Source organism: Oryctolagus cuniculus, chromosome 12 (genome assembly GCF_964237555.1).
Source record: "Oryctolagus cuniculus chromosome 12, mOryCun1.1, whole genome shotgun sequence".
In the NCBI taxonomy this organism is placed as follows: Eukaryota; Metazoa; Chordata; class Mammalia; order Lagomorpha; family Leporidae; genus Oryctolagus; species Oryctolagus cuniculus.
The window spans coordinates 111,722,185-111,747,963 of record NC_091443.1 but is presented as its reverse complement, the minus strand read 5'-3'; the positions used below and the strand labels follow the sequence as shown (position 1 = coordinate 111,747,963).

The 25,779-nt window shown below is 45.9% G+C and overlaps 1 protein-coding gene across 9 annotated transcripts in view; it reads left to right on the top strand.

The window, feature by feature from the left end:
* LRRC49 (leucine rich repeat containing 49) overlaps positions 1–25,779 on the top strand; it is a 177,359-nt gene that overhangs the window by 121,329 nt on the left and 30,251 nt on the right. For all 9 annotated transcript variants that reach the window (XM_051835678.2, XM_017338044.3, XM_017338043.3 and 6 more), the window contains 5 exons: positions 2,182–2,265; positions 7,507–7,670; positions 20,960–21,197; positions 22,305–22,490; positions 25,227–25,336. In XM_051835678.2, the coding sequence (XP_051691638.2) occupies positions 2,182–2,265; positions 7,507–7,670; positions 20,960–21,197; positions 22,305–22,490; positions 25,227–25,336 (782 nt within the window). The remainder of the gene's footprint in view (positions 1–2,181; positions 2,266–7,506; positions 7,671–20,959; positions 21,198–22,304; positions 22,491–25,226; positions 25,337–25,779) is intronic.

The following is a 25,779-nucleotide window of genomic DNA, read 5'->3' as shown; positions in this document are numbered from 1 at the left end:
ACCTTACCTTCACAGAGTTTTATTTTATTCATGGTTACTATATAATTATTTGGACTGAAACATAGTCGTCAAATATAAAAATTCCTTAAAGCACTCCATATGTGAATGAATTTGGTGTAAACCCAATTTTCCAAGGTTTAGCTTTCCTTTTAAAGTCCTGTTGCCTTTAATAGAAATTCAAGTTCTTATTGAAAATTTGATGATATCACCTCTTAAGTATATGGTGTACGTGATCCAGTTTCCAGTGCTATTGTTCACCATCTGCAGTTTCCACTTCTATTGTACACGCTCCGTAATTTCCTCTCCTGTTGTACACGAACCATAATTTCCACCCCTGTTGTGCGTGTACCTCAGTTTCCAGGCCAATTGTTGGACTTGATCCCCACTTTCTAGGTCTCTTACATGTGATTCTTCATTTCCAGGTCTGTTTGAACCTGGCTCTTTGAATAACTAATCTGTTTCTAGTTCACCTTTTATAGGCGAGTCAGCAATGGAGTATCAATACATTTGGCTCTTTCCAAGTTCAGTCTGAAACAGATTAAACCCTATAGGTACCAAATCAGTATTTATTGATGATAAAATAGCACAGTGCGGCCTGAGCGTGGAAGACCCAGGAGTGGTTGGTGAACATCCCTGATGACTGCCCGTCAGGTTTTAAATCGAATGTTAGCTTCTGATTGGAGTATAGTTAGTGCTGCACTTGTGGTATACAGCCTTTAAACACATCCAGAGCCCCAGAAATGCAAGGATACCTCCAAAAGTTTGTGGAAAAATGAAAAGCTGGGGGGCCAGCACCATGGCTCACTTGGTTAATCCTCCACCTGCGGCGCCAGCATCCCCTGTGGGCACCAGGTTCTAGTCCTGGTTGCTCCTCTTAGAGTCCAGCTCTCTGCTGTGGCCTAGGAGTGCAGTGGAGGATGGCCCAGGTGCTTGGGCCCTGCACCCACATGGGAGACCAGGAGAAGCACCTGGCTTCTGGCTTTGGATCGGCGCAGCACTGGCCATGGTGGCCATTTGGGGAGTGAACCAATGGAAGGAAGACCTTTCTCTCTATCTCTTTCTCTCTCTCACTGTCTATAACTCTACCTGTCAAATAAATAAAAATAAAAATAAATTTAAAAAAAGAAAAATGAAAAGATAATGCATATTTCCATAAACTTTTTGAAGACCTATATGTCTGCCATTTGACTTAGTGGTTCCCGTTTTAGGAAATTATTGAGCATATATTCATTAGTTTGGTCCTTGCTTGTGTTTTTACTGAGTTATGCTGTTGCCTGGGGCAGACATGGTCCGCAAACTCATGGAGCTTCCTGCGTGACAGGGCGGGAGGAGGGAGGGACAGGCAGTACTGCCTGCTGTGAGACCAGGCGGGGCTGCGATGGAGAAGTGCAGAGTGCTGTGGAAGCACGGGGCAGGTGTCTCCTGCTTCCTTCCCGGTCAGTGACTTCACTGTCTGCCCTCTGGGGCGGAGTCCTCTCTGCTGCATTTGTAATTTAGGTTCTTGTCATTTTTCATCTCTGAAAGGGTTTTGCAACTTTAGTCCTGATTGTTTACTTTCTATAGTTTCTGTCTCTAAAGATATTTTGAAGCTTGTCTTTTATGGAGAAATTGTTTTCTCAAATTGTGACATCATTTTCAGTATCTACAGATCATTTGTCAATGAAAATGAAAAGTTACATAGTTACAGTTTTCTGTATTAGAATTTTATATTTTTCAAGGTAGAATGTGGTCTAGATTGTATATACAGATTGCAATTTTTAGAAGTTTGCATAGGTGAAAAGTGGATGTGATACAATACACAGAAATTGTAAGGGTTAAGCTAGAACATTGGTATCATGGCTGAGTTTAAAATTTTTTTCTAGAATGTACAACAGTGCTATTTCAGTTTTTGTCTTCTTCCAGCCTTATTGAGGTAAGCTTAAGAAAAAGCTGCAGATTCCCACTCACCCTTTTTGTCTTTGGATTTTCCTTCTTGCATTAGGTGATGTCACACCAGAACTGGTAGTAAGAAGCTCACTAACGTTTTGATTCTATACAACTGCGGGCAGAGAATAAAGAGAAACATAGTAACCTCCTTGGTTGGGTAGTGTGCCTTCCAAGACAAAACCAAACTGCCAGAAAAAGGTATTTAGGACTAGAACATGCTTGAACACTCATAATACTTTTGAAACAATGTTTTAGGAAGAAGAAAGGCGTATGGCTTCTGTCGTAGCCAAAAAAGAGGAAGAGAAGAAGCGGGAGAGTCACAAGCAATCTTTGCTCAAGGTAACTTCTCTGACATCTGCAACTGCAGCCAGCCAGCTGTAAAGTGGTTCCGGGACCTGTCCGTCTCCCATTCCCGAAAGTAGACTTTTTTTGTAAGCAAGCACTTCTAAAATGTTTAGGAGTTACTATGCATATGAATAAATCTATACTCAGGAAATAATACTGTACATTATAAAATAAATGGAAAAGCTAGACATTTTAAAGGAAGACATTAATATACTAGAAGTTCTGACATTTTCCATACAAGTACATCATCCTGTGTGTCCCATGTGTGTGCACTTGGTTTTGCAAAGCACTGTACTAGACTTATCTTTATATATTTAATGAGCTCTCTAACATGTTCCTTTTAAAAAAAAAATGTTAACTTTTTAAATTTCAGAAATTTCTGTATTAGCTTCTCTGAAATAGAAGTGGTAAAGATTCTGAGGAATTTAGGAATGAGAATTTGTTTTAAACTAGCTTTAAATGATTTAGCATATATTACTCTCCTTAAATACAGTGTTTCCTTGAGAATATTTTATATTAATAGCACAGACTACAAGAAAGATGACTGAAAGTTCACAGCTTGTGTTGTGTATCCACCTGGATTCCCCGATAAGGGTATCATCTGATTACCATCACTCATTCTTGTCCTATCTAATATAGGTGCTTCTCTTTTCAAAATTAAAATAACAATCACAATTCAAGAAATGTCTCAGGAATAAGAGTTGTATGTACTAGTCCAAGGAAGCCAGTGAACTTTCTAGGGTGATAGGCAGGTCCTGGGATCTTTCAAGGGCGAGGGGACGCCAGACAGGCGCACTTGTGTGCATTTATCAGAACTGATCAAATCATGCACTGAAATCTGTGTGCTGTTTAATGGGAACTGGAAGGAAGGGAGGCAGGGCGTCTTCCCAAGCCCTCTCAGGTCAGGGCTGTGACTGTGAAAGTCATTAGCACTACATGTTGGTCACAAGCTACAATTTCCTTGCCTGCCATTGTCCTAACCTCCCCAGCTTGTAGGTTACCCCTCCTTCCATTAATGAGTTCTGCCTAAGCCCTGGCCTGTTGTATCCCCTTTTGTTCTTTTACTGTTTCAGCCAACAGGATTTTAATATTTCCTATACTGGCATATCCCTAAGGATTGGCCCAAAACACCTTGGATTACAGGATCTATAGCTGTGGGTAGTGTTTTTAAAATTTGTAGGAACAATAGCTACCATTGCCAGCGGATGCTATTGGCAAACCTCTCTAAATGGCTCCTCTAGGAAAAGCAGTGTTCCCTAGCAGGTAGTTGCTGTTGTCAGATGCACAGGTAAATGAATTAATGGATGAATAAAATACATCCACAAATGTTGAGAAGTTCACAGACCTGCAGAACACTCTTACATGAAAGCCCCAATCACAGGAAGGAGGAATAGACAAATCCCTGATTACTGTTAGACCCTTTAAAACCTGAAAGTCTTTCGTTGTATACCCAATTCAGTTGCTTCTTAGCATCAACATTTTAGAAATATGCCATTAAATTTTTAGCAAACTTTTTTTAATGCTTAGGAAGTTTTTGTTTTTAAGGTCTGTTTATTTATTTATTTAAAGTCAGATTACAGAGAGAAAGGGAGCGATAAAGAGAGAGATCGTCCATCCACTGGTTCACTCCCCCAGGTAGCTGCAATGGTCAGGGCTGATCCAGGCTGAAGCCAGCAGCCAGCAGCCAGGAACTTTGTCCACGTCTCCCACATGGGTAAAAGCGTCCAAACAGTTGAGTTGTCCTCTGATGCTTTTCCCAGGCCATTAGCAGGGAGCTGGATGGGAAGTAGAGCAGTCAGGACACAAACCAATATACATATAGGATGCTGATGTCATAGGTGGCACCTTTACCCGCAGCACTACATGCCAACCCCCTGGAAAATATGAACATGTTACAAATAGGCAGTGCCTCTTTTGAAGTCGCCAGTTATGAGGACAGTTGGAGCCATGCTGCAGCAGGCCTCAGCACTCGCCAGTGGTGGCCTCTGGAAAGGGGTGGACCAGTGCAGAGCTGGGAAGAGCACACCGTGCATGCAGCCCCTGCTGTGGCGCCTTTCTGGTTTCCTTGTGCCTGTGAGTGAGGGGATGTGACAGCGGTGGTGGCTGGAAGAGGGCACATACTGTGTGCAGCCCCTGCTCTGCGGCCTTTCTGGTTTCCTTATGCCTGTGAGTGAGGGATCTACACTTGTGCTGTGTGCTGGAGTGGCCTTCCCTGCACTGTGAACAAACTCAGATGGCGCAACTTGAAATTTGACATCTTCTACAATATTTGTCACTTAACACAAAACTTAGCAACTTACTGCCATCTAGTTCTTAGCAGTGTAATTATAGCTAAAACACTAAATGCCTCTGCGGGCTTTGAAAACAAACTTTTCTTTGAGTACCTCCCTCTTGCCTTGCAGAATCCGGCATCCTGTAGCCTTTGCTGCTTTTCCTTGCTCTGTAGATGCTCAGCCCTCTGTGTCAGCTGCCCAGCCAGTGATCCCCACTTGCCCCTGGCTGCGCTCCCGTCTGAAAGTATCTCTTCCTTTTTCCTGGACCCAGGGAAACTGCCCATCCTCCTGTGTGCCCTGGTGTCGAGCTGATTGAGTAGCCCATGCGAAAGAAGCTTGACTGTGGCATGGATTTAAAACACTGTATTGGCACTTATAAAAATTATAAATTGGTTAACTTACTCAGTGGTATAAAGATAGTTTATGGCTTTTTTCTTTAAAAAAAAAAAAGATTATTTATTTGAAAGGCAGAGTTAGAGAGAGAGAAATCTTCCATCCACTGGTTCTTTCCAAAATGGCCACAATGGCCAGGGCTGGGCCTATCTGAAACCAGGAGCCAGGAGCTTCTTCTCAGTCTCCCACTGAGGTGCAGGGGCCCAAGCACTTGGCCATCTTCTGCTGCTTTCCCAGGCACATTAGGGAGTTGGATCAGAAGTGGAGCAACTGGGACTTGAACTGGCACCCATACAGGATGCTGGTGCTGCAAGTGGAGGCTTCACCCGCTACACCACAGCACCAGCCCCTGTGCCTTTTTTCTAAGAATATCTGTTTTGTTAAAAAAACTTTCTATACTTTCTTCTGCTCACCAGAAAGCTGAATACACAGGGCCAATCTGACAGCCGTCCTGAGTTAACTCACTGCCCAGCCTTTCAGATCAGCTTGGTTCTCAGTAGAAACAGAATCACTGCTTACATTAAGAATTGGGTTGGCACAGTTACCAGCACATAGCTGAAACAGAACTCCTAAGGTGCCTTTTTATTATAGATAAGAGAAAAATGTTTTACCATGGAACAGTTAATTCCACTTTAGTTAAGGAGGACACGTAAAACATCTTTAAAGTCTCAGAAATAGACGATTTTAAGGGTAGCCATACAAACATATCTAAAATACCAAACAACAGAAAAAGACCTGGGCCAAAAACATTCCTTTTTTTTTTTTTTCCAAAAAAATTTATTTGAAAAGCAGAGAGAGAGAGAGAGATCTTCTGTCTGCTGATTCACTCCCCAAACAGCTGTAACGGCCAGCTGAACCAGGCTGAAGCCAGGAGCCAGGAGCTCCATCTGGGTCTCCCACAGGGGTGGCAGGGGTCCAGGTGCTTAGGCCATCTCCCACTGCCTTCCTAGGTGCATTAGAAGGAAACTGGATCAGAAACAAGTAGCCAGCACTTGAGCTGGCACTCCTATATGGGATGCCAGCATCACAAGCAGTGGCTTAACCTGCTGCGCCACAACCAGCCCCCCAACATTCTTAAATACAGAAACAGAACTTTTAAAAGTTTAGAATTAAGCAAGCCACATCATTTTTCATTCCTATCCAATGCTAAGCATGCATGCTAAAATCTTAGAAAACCGAATATTGGCAAAGAGTTGTGATAACGTAGTTGCCCTCTGTGTGTACATGCACCAAGGGGATGGACAGGGGCTCCAGAGCCGGAGGTGAGAGGCTGGTCTCACACTCAGATGCTTTTCCCTGCAGAATTCTCAGGTCTGTAATGAGGGATCAGAAGCTGCCTATTGGCCGGCGCTGCGGCTCACTAGGCTAATCCTCCGCCTGCGGCGCCGGCACTCCGGGTTCTAGTCCCGGTTGGGGCGCCGGATTCTGTCCCGGTTGCCCCTCTTCCAGTCCAGCTCTCTGCTGTGGCCAGGGAGTGCAGTGGAGGATGGCCCAGGTGCTTGGGCCCTGCACCCCATGGGAGACCAGGAGGAAACACCTGGCTCCTGGCTTCAGATCGGTGCAGCGCAGCGGCCGCAACCTGCCGGCGGTAGCAGCCACTTGGGGGGTAAACCAACAGAAAAAGGAAGACCTTTCTCTCTGTCTCTGTCTCTCTCACTGTCTAACTCTGCCTGTCAAAAAATAAATAAATAAATAAATAAATAATTTTTTTTTAAAAAAAGAAACTGCCTATTCTAACCTCATTGATATCTGTTAACTTTTGATCATGGGGACTTTATCAGAATAGGGGTTGTAAAATGAGTGGACATGTTGTAGCCTCGCACAGTTTCATTCAGTAGTCCAGATCCTCAGCAGAGTCCTGTGGGAGAACTCAGCTCCGTGACTCGGCCAGCGCTTCTCAGAGTGAGGTCTGGGCACCAGTCGTGTTCACAGCACCTGTCAGCATCCACGTCCTGGAGCCCTACTCCAAATGCACGAAGTCAGAGTGCGTGGAGTGCATTGATTTATTTTCTCTTCCTGCAGAATGGTTCTACTTGTGTGGCAACATGTCAGCCTAGTACAGCTCTCTTAGTAGTCTAGGTAGTATTTTTTAATGTGCAGACATTACAGCTTCTGCTGTGGCCTTGGAAAACTATCAAGCCCTCTTCTCTGACCGCCCGAGCTCACTCTGCCATATTAGTCCTGAGTATTGGGTAGGAAATTAAAATGTTATTTGTTTTTTCTTGCTATGTTTAACACAGAGGCATATCAATTTACGTAAAATTAAAATTTCAGAGAGTGAATTTTCAATCTCCAGTGGGTTATCTGTTGGTTTTTATTAAGTTCTTATAGAATAACTGTTGTGTGCATTTCATTTTTTTCCCAGCAGAATGATTGGCTGTCAATGAGAAGTTTGGATGCACAGGCCTCTCTTGATTTGTTTTAGATTGTGCACTATGTAGCTAGTTACTTGTAAGGAGTAGGCTTCCTTTTAAAGTATTGTAAGAAAGCACTAACAACATGCTTCTTAGATGCTCTGTTCTGATACAAAAATGACACATGATTCTGGTCACAATTAACTTTCTTGTAGGAGAAGAAAAGGTTAACAATTAACAACGTAGCACGGAAGTGGGACTTGCAGCAGCGAGGAGCCAATATTGCTACAAATCCAGAGAGGAGAGATTGTGACCCCTCTTCCCAGGACCCCTGTCAGATGGACGGGAGCACCGTCTCCACGCTGCCGGAGGAATCAGGGTACGCCGCCGCATCCGCCAAAGATGCCGCAACCGTGGAGGGTGCCGCCCAGGGGGGGAATTGTTATATTGTTTGATGTTTTTGTCCAGGACACTGTAAAAGCTTTAATAAACACATGAGTCTCGTACGCATTTATGGGGGTAGTATGTGGTGTTCCGATACATGTGTGTATTGTGTGGCGTTCAAGTCAGCGTGAGCACATCCATCTCCTCGAACGGCTTCCAGGTCTTTGTGCTGAAGATGTTCAAATCCGCTTTCCTACCCTTCTGCCAATGAACGACATGTTGGTATCTATAGTCACCCTACTGCGCAATCCAATTCCAGAACTTACTTCTCTCTTTTCTTAAGATTTCTTTCTTTCTCTCTTTGAAAGACAGAGTTACAGAGAGATAAGGGGAAATGAGAGAGAAAGAGGGAGAGGGAGAGGGGGAGAAGGGGAGAGAGAGAGAGAGAGGCAGGCAGAGAGAGAGAGAGAGCAAGATCTTCCATTTGCTGGCTCACTCTTCAAATGGCAAGGCCAGGCTGAAGCAGGAGCCTGGAACTCCATCCAGGTCTCCCAGGCGGGTGGCAGGGCCCAACTGTCTTGTTCATTTTCTGCTGCCATCACACCAGGCGCATCAGCAGGTAGCTGGCTCAGACGTGGAGGAGCTGGTGCCAGTGTCGCATGCAGTGTCGAAACCAGCTCACCACATGCCAGCCCTTTATTTCTTCATGCTTACTCTATTTCCTGCTGGCCGGTGTCTCCCATCCCTTCCTCCCACTCCAGTCCCCAGCCTCTGGGAACCACTTCTGTGAGGTCCACATTTCTAGCTTCCACGTGTGATTGAGGTCATGCAGCGTTGTCTTTCTGAACTTTGGCTGGCCAGTTCCACCTATGTTGTCACAAGTGATAGGACGGCCTCCTTTTTAGGGCTCAGTAGTTCTCTGGTGTGAATATGTACCACGTTCTCTTCCTCCATTCTTCATTGATGAATGCTTAGATGTTTCCGTTTCCTGGGATATCCTCCCATTGATGAACAAGAGAGCATACTGAAACCAAGTCAGGGTGAAGGACCCAAGTGTGGCTGTCTTTTTTTAATGTATACCCCTTTAATGTATGGGAAATTTAACATATAGCCTAAAGTCAAAGACAGAATACATTCCAGTTTTGTTTAACTTGTTAAAGCACATTTATCTTATTACCTTAACTAAAACCAAAGCACATGTTAAGCTAAATATAACTTTACAGATTTATTTATTTATTTAAAGAGTTACAGCGAGACAGAGACTGAGGGAAAGAGAGAGAGAGAGAGAGAGAGAGACAGAAAGAGACAGGTCTTCCATCTGCCGGTTCAGTCCCCAAATGACCACATCATCTGTAGCTGGGCCCATCCAAAGCCAGAAGAAGCCAGGAGCTTCTTCTGGATCTCCCATGCAGGTGCAGGGGCCAAAGCACTTGGCCATCTTCTACAGTTTCCCCAGGTGCATTAGCAGAGAGCTGGATGGGAAGTGGAGCAGCCGGGACTTGAACCAGCGGCTATGGGAGGCTAGTACTCCAGGCGGTGGCTTTATCCACTACACCACAGTGCCAGCCTCCCTAAATATAACTTTAATTTCAAGATTTATTTTCAAGAATTCCTTAATCCTTTCATATACAAAGAATTTAGCAAAGGAAATAATGTTAGAGACATTAGAGTAATATTTTAGTAGTTTTCTAGAGTTAGAATCTGACATGTATTTAGAGAATCATTTTTTAAATTTAAGTTATAGAACTGAGGTATCAATCAATGCATTTCCTTTAGTTGACTTGTACAACCACATGTAGTTTCTCAGCTTGTTCAGCTAGAAAAATAAGGCAACGAACAGAAACTCTGATAACTTATAGAACAAATATACCATTCTCCTATGACTCTAAAACTGTATTTAATATCATTAAAATATAAAAATAGAATTTTACAGAATTAGACCTGAGACACTTTATATATTGTTAAAACTTTATAGCATTGGACTTTCAATTTATGATATACAACAGTTCTTTTTCTGATTTCTCTTTTTGCAACAATGTTTTTTTTTTCCTATCTTCCTTAAGGTTTTCCAGTTCTGACTTTATTCAAGTAATTTTGCAAAATTTTATCTGAATTTGTAATTGTGTTTTAAATATTTTAAAAGTCAGTTCTGGGGCCAGTGCTGTGGTGTAGCAGGTAAAGCTGCTGCCTATGGTGCCAGCATCTCATATGGGTGCCGGTCAGAGTCCTGGTTGCTCCACTTCCAATCCAGCTCTCTGCTATGGCCTGGGAAAGTGTCCCAAGTCCTTGGGCCCCTGCTCCACTCCTTGCTCCTGGCTTTCAGATCAGCTCAGCTCCAACCATTGTAGCCAACTGGGAAGTGAACCAGCAGATGGAAGACCTCTCTCTCTCTCTCTCTCTCTCTCTCTCTCTGACTCTCCTTCTCTCTCTATGTAACTCTGACTTTCAAATAAAAAAATCTTTTTTTTTTAAAAAAGTCAGTCCTTTTAGTACATTCATTTTATTTCTAAAAGTAAGTTATGAGGCTGGGATTGTGGTATAGCAGGTTAAGCCGCTGGCTGAGATGTGGCATCCCATATGAGCACCAGTTCAAATCCTGGCTTTTCCATCTCTGATCCAGCTCCTTCCTAATGTGCCCGGGGAAGCAGTGGAAGATGCCCCTGCCACCCATATTGGAGACCTCAGTCGAGTTCTAAGCTCCTGGCTTTGGCCTGGCCCATCCCTGGCCATTGCAGCCATTTGGGAGTGAACCAGTGGGTGGAAACATACACTCTGTGTGTGTGTGTGTGTGTGCGTGTGTGTGTGTCTCCCCCCTCCCCTGTAATTCTGCCTTTCAAATAATAAATAAAATCTTAAAAAATTAAAAGATGTTAGGGAAGGGAATAACTTGATTTTATGTCATTGGCTAGTAAATTTGCTAGTAGCCTTTCTTAAACTATTGCTTTTTTTCCAGATAGAATACTATTTTTACATTATGTTCCCAAAAATATGTGGACGTATTTCCAGACTACCTAGACTAATCTGATTACCTATTTTAATGACAGTGGAGTATTTTATTGTAGTAGTGTATAAGTAAGTTTTAATAACTGATGGGGAGATACGCTGTGGCTGTTCTTTTCAAGTTTCAACTCTCACACATGGTTCTTCCATAGAAACTTCCAGATCACTTGCTCTAAATAGAAAAGATTATGCTGTGGCATAGTAGGTTAAGCACCTGCCTGCAGCACTGGCATCCCATATGGGCACCAGTTCATGTCCTGGCTGCCCCACTTGTGGTCCAGGTCTGATAGCATGGGAAACCAGTGGAAGATGGCCCAAGGGCTTGGGCACCTGAACGCATGTGGGAGACCCAGAAGAAGCTCCTGGCTCCTGGCTTCGGATCAACCCAGCTTCAGCCATTGCGGCCATTTGTGGAGTGAACCAGCAGATAGAAAACCTCTCTCTCTGTTTTTCCCTCTCTGTCTGTAACTCTGCTGAGAAGTAAATAAATCCTTTTTTTTTTTTTTTTAAAGAATTTACTTAGAAGAACATGGTCAAATTCTTCTCTTTCTACTTCAAAATTCTTACATTTCAGGATGCAAAGAATTCTGCCTTTGCCTTCACCCAGGACCCTCCCATTAAAAAATAATAATAATAATATGTAAGTTTTATTAGTTTCAGAATGATTGACATTGTTACAGTAATAGCATCACTTTAAGAAATATGGTATGTCTGTGTGTTTCTCAAGTTTGTTTGATGTCCAGAGGGAGCTAACTGGGGAAATGTTGGAAGCTTGAAGGAAACTCTCAGAAATGAGTGAGGCTAGAGTGTGGAATTATAGCAGCCAGAGATTGCATTGTTGAATGAGTTTATTCTAGGAGCATGGAGCATAGGGAAGCTAAGTAAAGCATTGGAGAAACTAAATGTCTGCTAAGATAGGGAATCATCAAGAAATAAAAACTTTTTAGGGTGATGAGAATTACAAAGATGGAAATGGTGGGTGTTGCTGGAATTAAAAACCAGAAGGTTGTCACCCACCTGGGCCCAGGAGGCTAGTGAAGAGCAGGCGTATATGAAGTAGAAGGGTTAATGATGAGCTGGAAGAGGAAACTTCCGGTCACGGCCAGTTTCTGGGGTTGCAGACCTTAGAGGTAGAGCATATCTGAGCAGTGACGCTGACAGCAGCCCTGATGCCATTTTGTGCCGTGGGAGAAGAGGGAGCTGAGCGACATCGTGGTTGTAGGCACGGCAGCTGGCCTCTCCCCGCCTCCTGTGCTGGCCTCGCAGGGCTGCTCCCTGTTGAGGGTTTGCTTGTGCTAGCAGCTCCGTGACTGCACAAGGATTGTCTTGTGAGGTGACCCACAGCCGGTCTGTGATCCTGCCAAGTAACTCAGAATTAGAGCGCCGTTCTGAGAGGAAGAGGGCGTGTCTGTGTGTGAGAAGTGGTGTGCAGTACAGTCACTGGCACGAGTTTCGTGTGTGTGTTGGAAGTTCCCCAAAGCCAGAAGGTGAGCTGGGGGAGGTGGAGGGCTGTGTGAGATCCTGCAGAAGGTGTGTCCATTCGGGAGGGAGCCACAGTTTCTACCGAAAAGTAATTACCTCTCCTGATGGGCTTTATTTTTCATGAGGCTTCAAGATACTGTCTGATGTTGTAACTTTAGCCTGAAGCACTCTTCCTAGTGTTTCTTATAGGGTAGGTATTCCAGCAGTAAGCTCCCTCCAGTTTTGTTTGTCAGGAAATATCTTGATTTCTACCTCATTCTTGAAGTATGGTTTAGCCAGATACAGAATTCTAGGTTGACAGGCTTTTTTTTTTTTCTCTCAGTATTTTAAATACCTCATCCCACTAATTCTTTTTGGCCTTTATTAAAAACTGTTTGTTACTCTTACCAAGAACCCCTTGTATGTGATGAGTCTCTTATCTCTCACTGTTTTCAAGATTTTCTCTGTCTTTCAGCAGTTTGATTATAATGTGTCCCGATGTTATCTCTCTGAGTTCGTCCCCGTCAAGGTTGGCGAGTTACTTGGATGTACTGCTTTGTCTTTCAGCAAATTTGGGGCGTTTCTGGCCATTATGTCCGCAGGTATTCTTTCTTCTTCTCTCATTCATGCCTGCCCTCCTGCAGCTCCCACTGTGCTTATGGTTGTCGCACAGTTTCTCGGATTCTGTTCTCTTACGTTCATCCTTTTTCCCCTGCCTGCTCCTCAGGCTTTAGGCTCACTGGCACTCACACGTTCTGTCGCACTCCTCTAGACACCTTCCCATTTCAGTCCATTGTGCTTTTAAGCTTCGGGATTTCTGCCTGCTTCTTTTTTTTTTTTTTTTTTTTTTTTTTTTAGATTTATTGATTTATTTGAAAGTCAGAGTTACACAGAGAGAGAAGGAGAGGCAGAGAGAGAGAGAGAGAGACAGGTCTTCCAACCGTTGGTTCACTCCCCAGTTGGCCACAATGGCCAGAGCTGTGCTGATCCAAATCTAGGAGCCAGGAGCTTCTTCTGAGTCTCCATGTGGGTGCAGGAGCCCAAGGACTTGGCCATCTTCCACTGGTTTCCCAGGCCATAGTAGAGAGCTGGATCGGAAGTGGAGCAGCCAGGACTTGAACCAGCGCCCATATGGGATGCCGGCACTGTAGGCGGTGGCTTTACCCACTACAGCACAGCACCGGCCCCGCCTGGCTCCCTTTTATCAGCATTCTGCATTTCGTGAGTTATTTAAGCATATTTCAAACAAACGACTTTAAGCCTTTGTATGCTAACGTCAATGTCTGGGCTTCCTCATGGACAGTAGCCGTTTTTTTCTTCATTCGTGGGAGTAGGCCACACTTGCTTGTTTCTTTGCATGGGCCATATTGTTTTGTTGTTGTTCAAACTGGGTGTTTTTCAGTATTATAATGTGGCACTTTGGAAATCTTTCCTCCTCACCAGAGGTTGTTTTTTCTGATTCTTTTAGTCACTTTGGCTTGTCTGCTTAATGACTTTTCTATTTTTATGAAAGCCACATTCTTTGTCATGTGTAGGCACCAAAGTCTCTGTTCTAATAGCTTGGTGGTAACCTACTGATGTGACATATCTCCTTACAGGCCTGGGACAAGGCGCTGGTGCACTGCCCCTAGTCTTGGCAGAGTGCGTCTGGGCTGGGCCCTGCACGCTGCTTCCCCGGCCTTTACTTCACGCCAGGGAAGCCCTGAGGTGGGCACAGGGCGTGGCTCACAGTCTCAGGTCTCTGCTGATCACATGTGCAACTCTGGACTGCGTGTGGCCTTCCCGTTTTCCTGGACTACTTGGGAACTTCTTAAAGTCCTTGTCTGCTCTCTCGCCTTCCTCAGACTCTTCTTTCCCAGCATATGTCTGCCCCTTGCCCCATGTGGCAGCAGTCAGTGCATTTTCCCTTGAAGTCCTTTCAGCAAAGCCACTGTGTCCCTGGGCAGCTCAAGGCGAGCAAGACAAAGGCAAGCCCGTGGCCCGATCCTTCAGGGGCCTGCAGACATGTCGGGACACACAAGCTCCGTTAGCAGCAGCCTGCAGCAGGCATCCTACAGATCTCACCACTGGCAGAGTGGCGAGAATGGCGCCAGGGCCGTGTGAAATCCTGCAGAACGGCCTTCTTCTTTTTCATCCATTGAGTGTTCCCTGGTTGTAGTTTGTTACTGGATTGCAAAGTTCTGAAAATGTGGATTCTGTTTTGTAGCATATTCGTTGCTTTTGTGGGGGGATGGAGTTTTGGAGTCTCTACTTTCTGTCTTCAGGATTCCAGTTTTTATTATATTCTACGAGCTATACTTTCACATTTCAAAATTAGCATCATCTACTTGTTCTATAACCTTTGACCTCTGTCATTTGTTAGTGTCTGAACTTGGCAGCTAGTACTAGTGTCTGTGATGTGGCCTTTTGTTACTTCGTAGGTAAGCATTGTGTTCTGATTAGCCTCCCAGTGTGCTTCCCGCGTCCTGCAGATCAGTCCTAGCACCGACTTCAGGTAGCCCCACAAGCTACCCAAACTCACACTGCGTTTTAGTTGACTTTATATTTGAACCATGTCTTACTCATTGTGTTGGCTTTGCTCTGGAGTTTCTGCCATTTTAAAAAATTGAATGAAGAAATTTTCTACTGTTACTACTGCTAATTTCTTTTAACTTCTTACTTATCAGTTGAGTAGAATCCACTCTTGCTGCAGCCTGTTGTGTTCCAGAACCTAACTTCAATTCATTATTTCCTTTGTTTCCTGCCATGCTGGTAGTTGTCTCGTACTTTTTTCTTGTATTATGTGTCTTCTCATATCCAAGAACTTCTGTCCTCCCAACCTCTCTGTAATAAGAGCTCCTCAGATTTTTACCTTGAGCTCTCTTCTCACTCTGCTGTCCCCACAAGCAACCTCACCTATCCCTGTGACTTTAAATACTGTTTGTATGCTGAAGACACCAAAACTCAATGCCTTTTCCTACAGTCTACCTGTTTAGATCATGTTTAAGAGGAAAGAATCCTTCACGAGACTGAGTTTCTAAACATACTTTTTTCCATTTTGTTTTCCTAAATGTTTAAAATCTTGCCTTTCATATTTAATTTCTTATTATACCAGGAATGGGTGTTTATGCTTGAGGTTGGGTCTGATTTGTTGTTATTGTCACCAGTTACCCTGGTGCTATTTAAAGTCTTCTTGCCTGTTCCCTCTGATTTGCCTGTTTTGCTGGCAGTAAGGGCAGGAGGTGGGAGAGCTCTTTTGTCGATCTTCCATTAGCGCCTCTGATTCCAGCCCACTCTGCACCCCCCTCCATCTGTTGCAGTGCCCCTGATTCCAGCCCACTCTGCACCCCCCTCCATCTGTTGCAGCGCCTCTGATTCCAGCGCACTCTGCACCCCCTCCATCTGTTGCAGTGCCTCTGATTCCAGCCCACTCTGCACCCCCTCCTCCATCTGTTGCGCCCTCAGGGCTGTCCGAGCAGGCTGGCTGCACCTGTGTTCTTCTCCCCAGTGTGTACCTGAGGCTCTGCCCCAGCCCCCACTTCTTCATCACTGACCACACCTCACTGTCCAGCTGCAATCTCTGCCTGCGGTAGCTCTTCCCGATTGTGCTTGTGAAGGTGGGCTTTTACCTGGTCTGTTGCTCTCCTGTTTTCTAATGGGTCTTGGAGAGGGAGGTTTTAAACACAAGTGCTCAGTCTATCTGCTGTTTTGTCTGAAGTCGTGTTACGACATTCTCTGAAAATCTTAAAAACGTAATTAAATCTCCTCTTTGGAGCAAGATGTAAGCCTCACCCTTTCTGAAGGTAAAGAGCTGTCCTTAGTGTTCTGATTCATGGCTTAATGCTATGTAAGATTTTACATTTTAAATAACCTTTTATAGTCTTAATATTTCATAATGCAAAAAAAGTGACTAATTCTGGTGTCACTGTGTCTGTGACCTTGGCTTATGAGTATGTAACTGAATGCCTGGAAATACGTGTCCGTGAAGAACTGCAGGCACATAAAAGGAAGGAATTCTGTGCGACTGTGCTTCATCCCACTAATGATTTCACTGCTCACTGTGCTTGGGACAGCTGAACAGTAAAAGGACATATGGCAGGATTCTTGAGCCTGGCAGAACCGCAGAAGTACTTGCTGTAATGTTTTCTTTGCTTTCATTGGATTCGTCCAGTAAAGCTGGTTTATTTTTGGTCGTTTCCTGTCTATGAATACTGGTACTTTAGCCAACACTACTATCATAAAATATAATGTATAAAATGAGTTTCCACACCTACGAATGTTGTAATAGAAATTTATAAAATAAGTTATTACAGGAATCAACACCACTTATTCAGTGGGAAAAGAATCTTCCGAGAGATTTTAAGTCCTCTTCTTGTGGGCTGTTGTAAAAAGCCTAAAGGTAAAAATAATATGTAACACCCTGAAGTTTTGTCCTTTTTTTCCATCTGGACACTTAAGAGCGTTTCTACATCGAGCCTGGCTTTTGGGGACTCATTGCTGTATTGCATTATGTTAGTCACCCTGTCTTTTCTAAGAGTTCTCCACAAATGGAAAAGGCATCGAATATTTCTCTGGTTTATCCTTATATATACATAACCACTGCAGATCTCAAAGAGAAGTCCTTTGTGATGTCATGCCACCTGCTATTACATAGGTAATACTTGTGTCAGAAAATATCATTGGACCTGTATTGGTATTCATGAGAAAGCCGGTTTGGGAACATAGATCCTCTAGAGAAGAATATAAAAATTTAGGTGCAACACAAGTAGAAACTGGACTAAATGACCAGTTACCCACTCTAGAAATCTGAGTCACACTTTCCTCTCTCTCCTTCATTTTCCATGGTCAAGAAACCATTAAGTCCTACTTCTATTTTCTCTACGCTATTGGTAAGTCTGTGTTTTCTTTTCTTTATACTAATCAATAAAATCTATTGAGGCATGATGCAGAATGTTATTTTTCTTTTTTGTTAAGATTTATTTATTTATTTTAAAGGCAGCGTTAGAGAGAAAGGGAGAGATAGAGGTCTTCCATCCAGTAGTTTACTCCCCAAATGGTCGCAATGGCCAGGGTTGGGTCAGGCCCAAGCGAAGAGCCAGGAGCTTCATTCTGGGTCTCCCACATGGGTACAGGGGCCGAAGAACTCAGGCCGTCCTCCGCTGCTCTCCCAAGTGCATCAGCAGGGAGCTGGACCAGAAGTGAAACTGGGACTTGAACCATCACCCTATGGGATGCCGGCACTGCAGGCAGCACTGCTTGGCCACAGTGCTGGTCCCGGAATGTTATTTCTAACCTTCACAACAGCTCTGAAAAGAATATGTATTATGGCTCCGTTTTACATGCAAGGAAACTGAAACTCAAAGAAATGACGTAGAATCCCCACCCTGCCCCCCAGTCATTGTTTTATTGGTAGAAGATCTGGAATTTTATCTCAGGTCTACCCGCTTTCCTTTCCAGTGTCAGTTCTACCCATACTCTCCCTTCTGCGTGCCCTCACGCGGTCTAGCTGACACCACTGCATTGCCTTCTTGCTGATCCTGCACGCAGCCCCTCCCTGCCGCATCCTCCCCAGCCTTGACTGGCTTACCTGAGGTGGGCCCTGGGGGCAGAGAGCATGGCTTCGAATCTCTGCACCCAGCCCAATGCCTAGATCCACGTGTGGCACAGGTGCTTTCAAACTTGCATCAAATATGCTCTTTTCCAAACTCAAAACCCATTTTTTTTCTTCCTCAACTCTACAGGATAAACTTGGCTTTGCAGCCTCATCTCTTATCTATTTTTCAGTCTTCTGGCCATGTTGAGATTTTCCTCGTGTGAATGTGCTGTACCTAATAAGGCTTCTGTGCCTTTCTTCATTCTGCCCCCACTCTTCTACACTGATGAAGTGCTGTTCGTCCTTTTGGCTGTCCACATCACTTTCTATGGAAATAAGAAGACACCTTCCCAGAGGAACGAATTTACAAATGTTGGCCAAAGTTTGAGGCTAAACTCAAAGCCTTATCCAGAACATAGCTGAAGTAGGCTAGTGGTTGTGTGAGCTGTGAGCTGTTTAGCAGGTGCAAGGCCTGCTCTTGGGAAGGGTGAGCCTGTCTGGAGACCCGCAAGCTGGCCCCTGGGTTTGAGCAAATCTCCACCTGGGAGCTGTGTAAGCTGGAGGTTGTTCTGCTTGGTTTTGCGACTGTGTTGCTGTTTTTCCGAGTGTAGCCTTGTTATTAGTGCTTTACCAACAGTCTGCTCGACAGATCTCTACACAAAATGCATAATCCTCAGCTAATGAGACTTGTTATTTTAGAGTTTATATTCTTAAGCCTCTGATGATATGTAAGAAGAAAAGCCAGACATTTCCAAATATATGAAGTGGAACATCACTTGTTAAAGATTTTATTCACAGGGTGCTGGTACCTAACTCTGAGTGTCCACCATTTTCACATTAGAACTAAACCTCTCCGCTGACCATCCGACATCCCCATATAAATTCTCTTTCTGTTCTTCCCTTCCCTTTCCCTCACTCTCCTTACATGTTTTTGCCTCCCCGGGTAAACCTTGCTGATAACTCTTACTCGTGTTTCCACCACTGCTTCTACTTTGCTGAAACCACAGCCATGTTCAGAACACCCTCCTTAAGATTCCTAAGGTGCCGGCGCCGCGGCTCACTAGGCTAATCCTCCGCCTAGCGGCGCCGGCACACCGGGTTCTAGTCCCGGTCGGGGCGCCGGATTCTGTCCCGGTTGCCCCTCTTCCAGCCAGCCCTCTGCTGTGGCCAGGGAGTGCAGTGGAGGATGGCCCAGGTGCTTGGGCCCTGCACCCCATGGGAGACCAGGAAAAGCACCTGGCTCCTGGCTCCTGCCATCGGATCAGCGCGGTGCGCCGGCCGCAGCGCGCCGGCCGCGGCGGCCATTGGAGGGTGAACCAACGGCAAAAGGAAGACCTTTCTCTCTGTCTCTCTCTCTCACTGTCCACTCTGCCTGTCAAAAAAAAAAAAAAAAAAAAAAAAGATTCCTAAGGTACTCATGAACTTCGGAATTGCTCGGCGAATTCGAGAAAGATTTCTTGAGCAAAGCGAGGAGCTGAGCTAGATATGGGATCTCCTGTAGCAGACTGGCAGAGGTCAGGCCTGAGAATCGCAGCGTCTGCTAGGAGACAGACAGCTCTGTGGTCCTTGCAGGGCAGTGGGGTAAGTGCTCCAAGGGAGGATGTGCCCTCCTCATCAAGCCTTCCTGTCTTAGTGGCAGTGAGATGCTGGCCAGGACCCTTTTCCTAGCCCAACGGTTATATGCTCTACCTAGCTGAGTATATCAAAACACAGTGCATGGAGCTTCCTCGTATCCCTTTTTTTTTTTTTTTGAAGTTTTATTTCTTTACTTGAAAGGCAGAGTAACAGAGAGGTAGAGGTAGAGGTAGAGAGAGAGAGAGAGAGAGAGAGAAGTCTTGCATCCGCTGGTTCATTCCTCAAATGGCTGCAACAGCCAGAGCTTGGCCGATCTGAAGCCAGAAGCCAGGAGTTTCTTCAGGGTCTCCCACGTGGGTGCAGGGGCCCAAGGACTTGGGCCATCTTCTACTGCCTTCCCAGGCCATAGCAGAACACTAGATTGGAAGTGGAGCTGCTGGGACTTGAACCAGCACCCATATGCTGGCACTGCTGGCAGAGGCTTTACCCACTATGCCACAGCACTGGCCCACTTCCTCTTATCTTACATTTGCTCCTTTATTATCATCGGCCTGTACCTCCTAAGATTATCAGCCACGAGTATTCATCTGTTAGTGCTTTTTGAGTGTTGTCATTCACATCATCATATGAGAATCATCTTAAGCATGGATCTCGTAGCAATCCAGTGTTTTTCTATTTTCTTGGTTGCGTATTCATTTAATGTAGATTAATAACATTACCCAGCTTGTTATTGAATAGACTAATGTGTTGGTTGTTAACTGGCGCCTCTGAAATAAACCTAAAAAACTGAATTTCTGCAATGATTACTTAGTTCATTGTGCATTATAAAAAGTCCCCCAGTAGGCCTCAGAGTCCTCCAAGATGAAACACAGTGTTTAGCCTTAAGGAACTTGGTACCTGGAAGAAGCAAAGTTGTAAACGTAATGAGAAGTAAGGTACTCCACTTGGAAGGTGCACACAGAGGAGAGCGCAGCGCTCATTGACGGCGCCAGCTTGTGTTGTCTGAAATCACTCTTCCGCGCATGCTGGGTACGAGTAGATGTCTCCATTCACAAAGAAGACACTTTAAGGAGCACCAAGGTCTTTTTTTCTTTAATTGTCTGGCTTTCATTTAGGTAAGCTTTCATAGAAACAGTGGCTCCTACTCTGGAAATAATAACAATTACCATAGTCAGCAGAAGTGAAGTGATTGTGTGTGTGTGTCTGTGTGTGTGTGTGTGTGTGTGTGTGTGGGAGGGAGGAGGGGAAGGAGAAAGAGAGATTGCTTTCCATCATCTGTTATTCCAAATATCAGAGGAAGTGTTGATTTTAGTGTTTATAAGTAGTATATACTTTTAAAAATGTTTAAAAACATTGAAGTATTCAAAAGTGGAAATTCAACCTGACCCCTAGTCCAGCCTGAAATATAAACTATTTTAGCATTATTATGTGTTTCATAAACTTTATCTTTCACTATATAAATGATTTGGGCTTAGAGGCACTTTTTTAGATAGTGTACATCTTTTTAAAAATGAAACATGTTGCTAGAACAATGCAAGGCCTCCGGGCAGGCCACTGGAGGTCAGCCCTTGGTGCCCCGGACCAGTGTGAAGGGGTGAGGAGCTTGCCCAGCATGCCGCTGTGTTGCTGTGTTTGAAGGTGCGACTTCCCCTCACAGGACACTGTGGGTCTTCCAGGTCTCTCGACTCAGGGCTCACCAGCGCTGTGCAAGGCCTGTGCATCACAGACACACACCTGGTGGAAGTGGACGGGGACACGCTCTCCCTCTATGGCTCAGGAGCGCTGGAATCCCTGGACCGGAACTGGAGTGTTCAGACCGCAGGAATGGTCACAACCGTCTCCTTTACCTTCATAGAGTTCGATGAGATTGTGCAAGTGCTTCCCAAACTGAAGATGAAGTTTCCCAACTCTCTGGTAAACATTTCCTCTAGTGGTGTATTCGAATTATTCTTAGTCGTGACTTGTGTGCTTAGGCCAAAAGACCTGTTTTAGCTTTTACTTAGACAGCCTCTAACTGGCTGGGAAAGTAGCTTTGTGTTCATTTTCTATAGCTGGAATTTAAATCAGTGCTCATAAATGGCCTTGCAGTTTTGTGTTAATATTAGAAATTATAAAAGACTGATGTGATTTCCCTCAACTCTTGTCTGCACTTCCCGCTGCAGTCAGCAGGGCCGCCTCAGCTGACACTGTGTGTCCAGTCCCTGTGCCTGGTGTCGCTGGGACACGTATATCTGTTGCATGATTTTACTGTAGTCTCCTGGTGACATCAAAGTTAACTAGTAGCTCACTAGAATCGCTTGGAGCAGTTAGCTTTCCCCAGTTTCAATATTAACCATGTCATGCAGTAGCATGCGTTCACAGAAACTGATTTCCGTAATGAGTTCTGTCTTGAGTTTTTATTATCATTGTGTCTTTAAAAGTGATCTTCCTCACTTGCTGTTTCACGGTTGTCCGCCGCCCCTCACTCCGCACACCCACCTCATCCTCCTGGAAGGAGATGGGTACAGATGGGGGGTTGCTTTAGATAAGCCCAGGCCAGTGCACCCACAGAACCTTCCACTAGCACTGCGGTGTTGGGGACCTGACCTCTCTGGAGCCAGGGCAGCCAGCTGAGGCGTGCTGGGCGATATGCGGGAGCCTGGGAGCCCCAGAGTCTAAGCTTCCATTTCCAGTCTACCTTTCTTAGATTTAACCTCAGTACCAGGGACCAAAAGTCAGGGTAGTACCAGAGCCTGAAGTAGTTGAGACTTATGTAACTTTTAAGAATCTTAGCTTATTAATAAATGGGGTTGTCCTCTCCAGAGTCACACAGAGCTTAATATTGGATGGATTCCATCAGTGATGTATTGAATGGATTAAAGTTATGTACTTTGTGGCATGCAGTTGACTTAATGTAATTGAAAACATATTTGCTAAGCCAAACACTTACAGATTTGCTTGAAGGATGCTTAGTGAGCCCTCATGTTAGTAGGTTAAGATGGTTGAACTCGGCAGTCAGACCTCTGTGTTTTATTATCGCAGCACCTTAAGTTCAAGGAGACCAATCTCGTCATGCTGCAGCAGTTTAACGCGCTGGCACAGCTCCGTCGCATTGACCAGCTCACCATCGACCCTCAGGGGAACCCCGTGGTCCAGTTTACACTCTGGAAATACTACGTCCTGTTTCGGCTCAGCCATTTCAGTATGCAGAAAATAAACGGAGCAGAGGTACGCTCAGCCGGGGGGGCCTGTGCCGGACCAGCGCGCCTTTTTAGGAGAAACAGTCAAAACGGTGAGGAATCGGCGTATCCACGATCGAACTTTTGAGAGTGCTGGTTTGGCAAGAAACCTGGGTATTTTAAAATGTCGAAAGGCTAAAATTCTTACCTGAACGCTTCTGTAGCACTGAACACATTTTGAAAATAGCACAGTGACCAGGTCACAGTGAGAAGTAAGTGCCTGTGCTGTGCTTTGTAGGCGTTCAGAGCAGTAAGATTGGTGGATGGCAGCTTCTCACCGCGTCGTGACCTTGGCATTTGTGAGCGCTCTGCCGCCTGCCTGGCATGAAGACGGAGAGGGGACGTGAACGAACTGTCCGTCCATAAAGGCTGTGGCAGAAAAGGGGAAAACGGGGTAGGAGAAAGGAGGTCAGACAGGGAACGAAGAAGGGTTTGAAAAAGAGACGAGAAGGAGAAATGGTACAAACGAGAGGGGAAGGAACGAACACCAGCGCGAGTGAGCGTCTGCGCTGTCCGGTCAGCGCTTGGTGACGGCTGCCCGTGCCGTGGCTGCGCTGCACAGCTCACTGGTGACCGGGGAATCATTAGCGACATTACTGTCAGACTGATTGCACCTGAGGGCAGCCTCAGCTACTTAAGACCAGGTTCTCTTTAAAAAGTGACTCAGAAGAAAGAGAAGCTATGCCCGTGCTTCTGTCAGATTAAATAATCCTCCAAAGGAACCATTTCAGGACGTTGTTGCTCCTCTTAGATCATCTCCTAGGAGCCAGAGGACTGCCTTATGCTAAGATTGGCCCCACGGCTGACACGCCACAGGTCCCTCTGGTCCAGAACTCCAGCAACCCAGCCTGCTGCTGGCAGACGGCAGAGCCCTGGCTCCGTGTGCGAGCCAGCGCGCGTCCCTGCAGGCGTGAGTGCTGGCGTCAGGCGCATCTGGACCCAGGGCCTGACTTGGGCTCTGCAGGTGACTCTGGAGGTTTGGCGCTATTGTGGTGACCTTGTATGGCCTTGATTTTGTGGCAGAGACGCTCTGAGTCCCTGCTGTGACCTCGTAATTAGCCCCAACGTTTCCAAACAGGAGCCTGGACTGCACGGAGAATGGCTGTCTTGGCTGAGAGTGAGTGATCCCTCCTTAATAACTGACTATACTTTTGCCCCAGTTAACCCTAAATAGTGTATTTTCCCAGTTGCAAGTCACTTCTTGAGGAATACTTTGTATTGCAGAACTTTGAAATAGGAAACAACAAAGAAAAATTAGGAAGAAACAGAAAGAATGTATTCTGAGGGACCAGTGCCGTGGTGCAGCAGGTAAAGCCATTGCCTGCAGTGCCGGCATCCCATATGGGCGCCGGTTCAAATCCCAGTGCTTCTCTTCTGGGCCAGCGCTCTGGGAAAGCAGTGGAAGATGGCTCAAGTTCTTGGGCCGCTGCAACCGCGTGGGAGACCCGGAGGAAGCACCTGGCTCCTGGCTTTGGATCAGCACAGCTCCAGCTGTTGTGGCCATCTGGGGAGTGAACCAGCAGGTGGAAAACTCTCTCTTTGTGCCTCTGCCTCTCTGTTAACTCTGCCTTTCAAATAAATGAATCTTTTAATATATATATAGTCTGATTTACATTTACCCTCTAATGTAATCCTTAGTATTCTATAGTACAGTTACAGTCAATTTCAACTTCTCTCTGTGAGAGATGATACTGCTCCAGGTAGAGGTCAGCTGAACTAGGAGCCTTGAGGAACAGATGGAGTGGTGGCTTGCCTTGGCCACTAGGTGGCTGCATTGCACCAGCAGCCTGGTTGTCAGCGACAGGAGGGGCCTGAGGAGCCGGTCTCCACAGGTGCAAGGCGCACCGTGCTGATCTGATGGCAGGAGCCAGGTGCTTCTCCTGGTCTCCCATGGGGTGCAGGGCCCAAGCACTTGGGGCATCCTCCACTGCACTCCCTGGCCACAGCAGAGAGCTGGCCTGGAAGAGGGGCAACCGGGACAGAATCCGGCTCCCCGACCGGGACTAGAACCTGGTGTGCCGGCGCCACAGGCGGAGGATTAGCCTAGTGAGCCACGGCACTGGCCTGAAGATTTTATTTATTTATTTGAGAGGCAAAGTTACAGACAGAGGAGACAGAGAGAAAGATCTTCCATCTGCTGGTTCATGCCCCAGATGACATAGAGATCAGAGCTAGGCCGACATGAAGCCAGCAGCCAGGAGCTTCTTCTAGATCTCCCATGCGGGTGCAGGGAGCACTTGGGCCATCTTCTACTGCTTTCCCAGGCCACAGCAGAGAGCTGGATCAGAAGTGGAGCAGCCGGGACTTGAACCGGCACCCATATGGGATGCTGACACCACAGGCAGACTTAGCCCACTACGCCACAGCACTGGCCCCTGGTGATGACTAAAATGAATCTTTCCCATTGACATTTGGAACACTTTCCCCCTAAATCATTTTCATCTGAGACGCTATGGGACTTATGAAGAAATTCAGCAAGAATTTAAGGCGCCTCAAGTATAAGTCTCAGGAAACAGAGCTTCAGAATCAGAGCTAGCTCCTCACCCCATCGCCTCCCTTCACCGCGGGCCGCTTCTCCACTTCGTTTTAGTGAAGCTCAGAGAAGAAAGGAAAAGTGAAGACTTCTCCCGAGAGCCAGGAGAACGCCGCTCCCTGAGCAGAGGGACGCTGTGTGTGGGTGTCTGCAGTCGCTGTTGTCTGACCCTCCCCTGTCGTCTCTCTGCAGGTGACCCAGAACGACCTGATCATGGCCGAGCGGCTGTTTGGGATCCTCGCACACGTGGCGTCCTCTGAGCTGCCCCAGTACCGTCTGATTTCCATTCTGGGTGACGCCAGGTAGCGTTCACGTCTGTGGTTTTTATAGAATGACTGCTGCACTAGGAAAAGAACTGAACTCCTCACACTTGCTCCCCGTCTCATGTACGCATCCCACAAACATGCGTCCTAGACTTATTGTGTGGCTGGCCCTAGTCCAAGTGGTGGGGATACAAGCACAAACAAGAGAGTCCTTGTTCTCTGTGGTTTATGGCCTAATGCGTCAAAGGTATGCGCGATGTGCTGTAGCGGCTCCGCGAGCACGGGAGACAGGGCCTGCGCTCTGGACGGACCCGAGGGAGGGCTTCACGAGGGAGGTGGCGAACCATCCAGTTCTTCGGGGCAGAGTGGAAGTCCTCCCAGTGGGGCCAGCACTGTGGCATCATGGGTTAAGCCGTCCCCTGTGACACTGGCCTCCCTTATGGGTACTGGTTCGTGTCCTAGCTGCTCCTCTTTGGATCCCG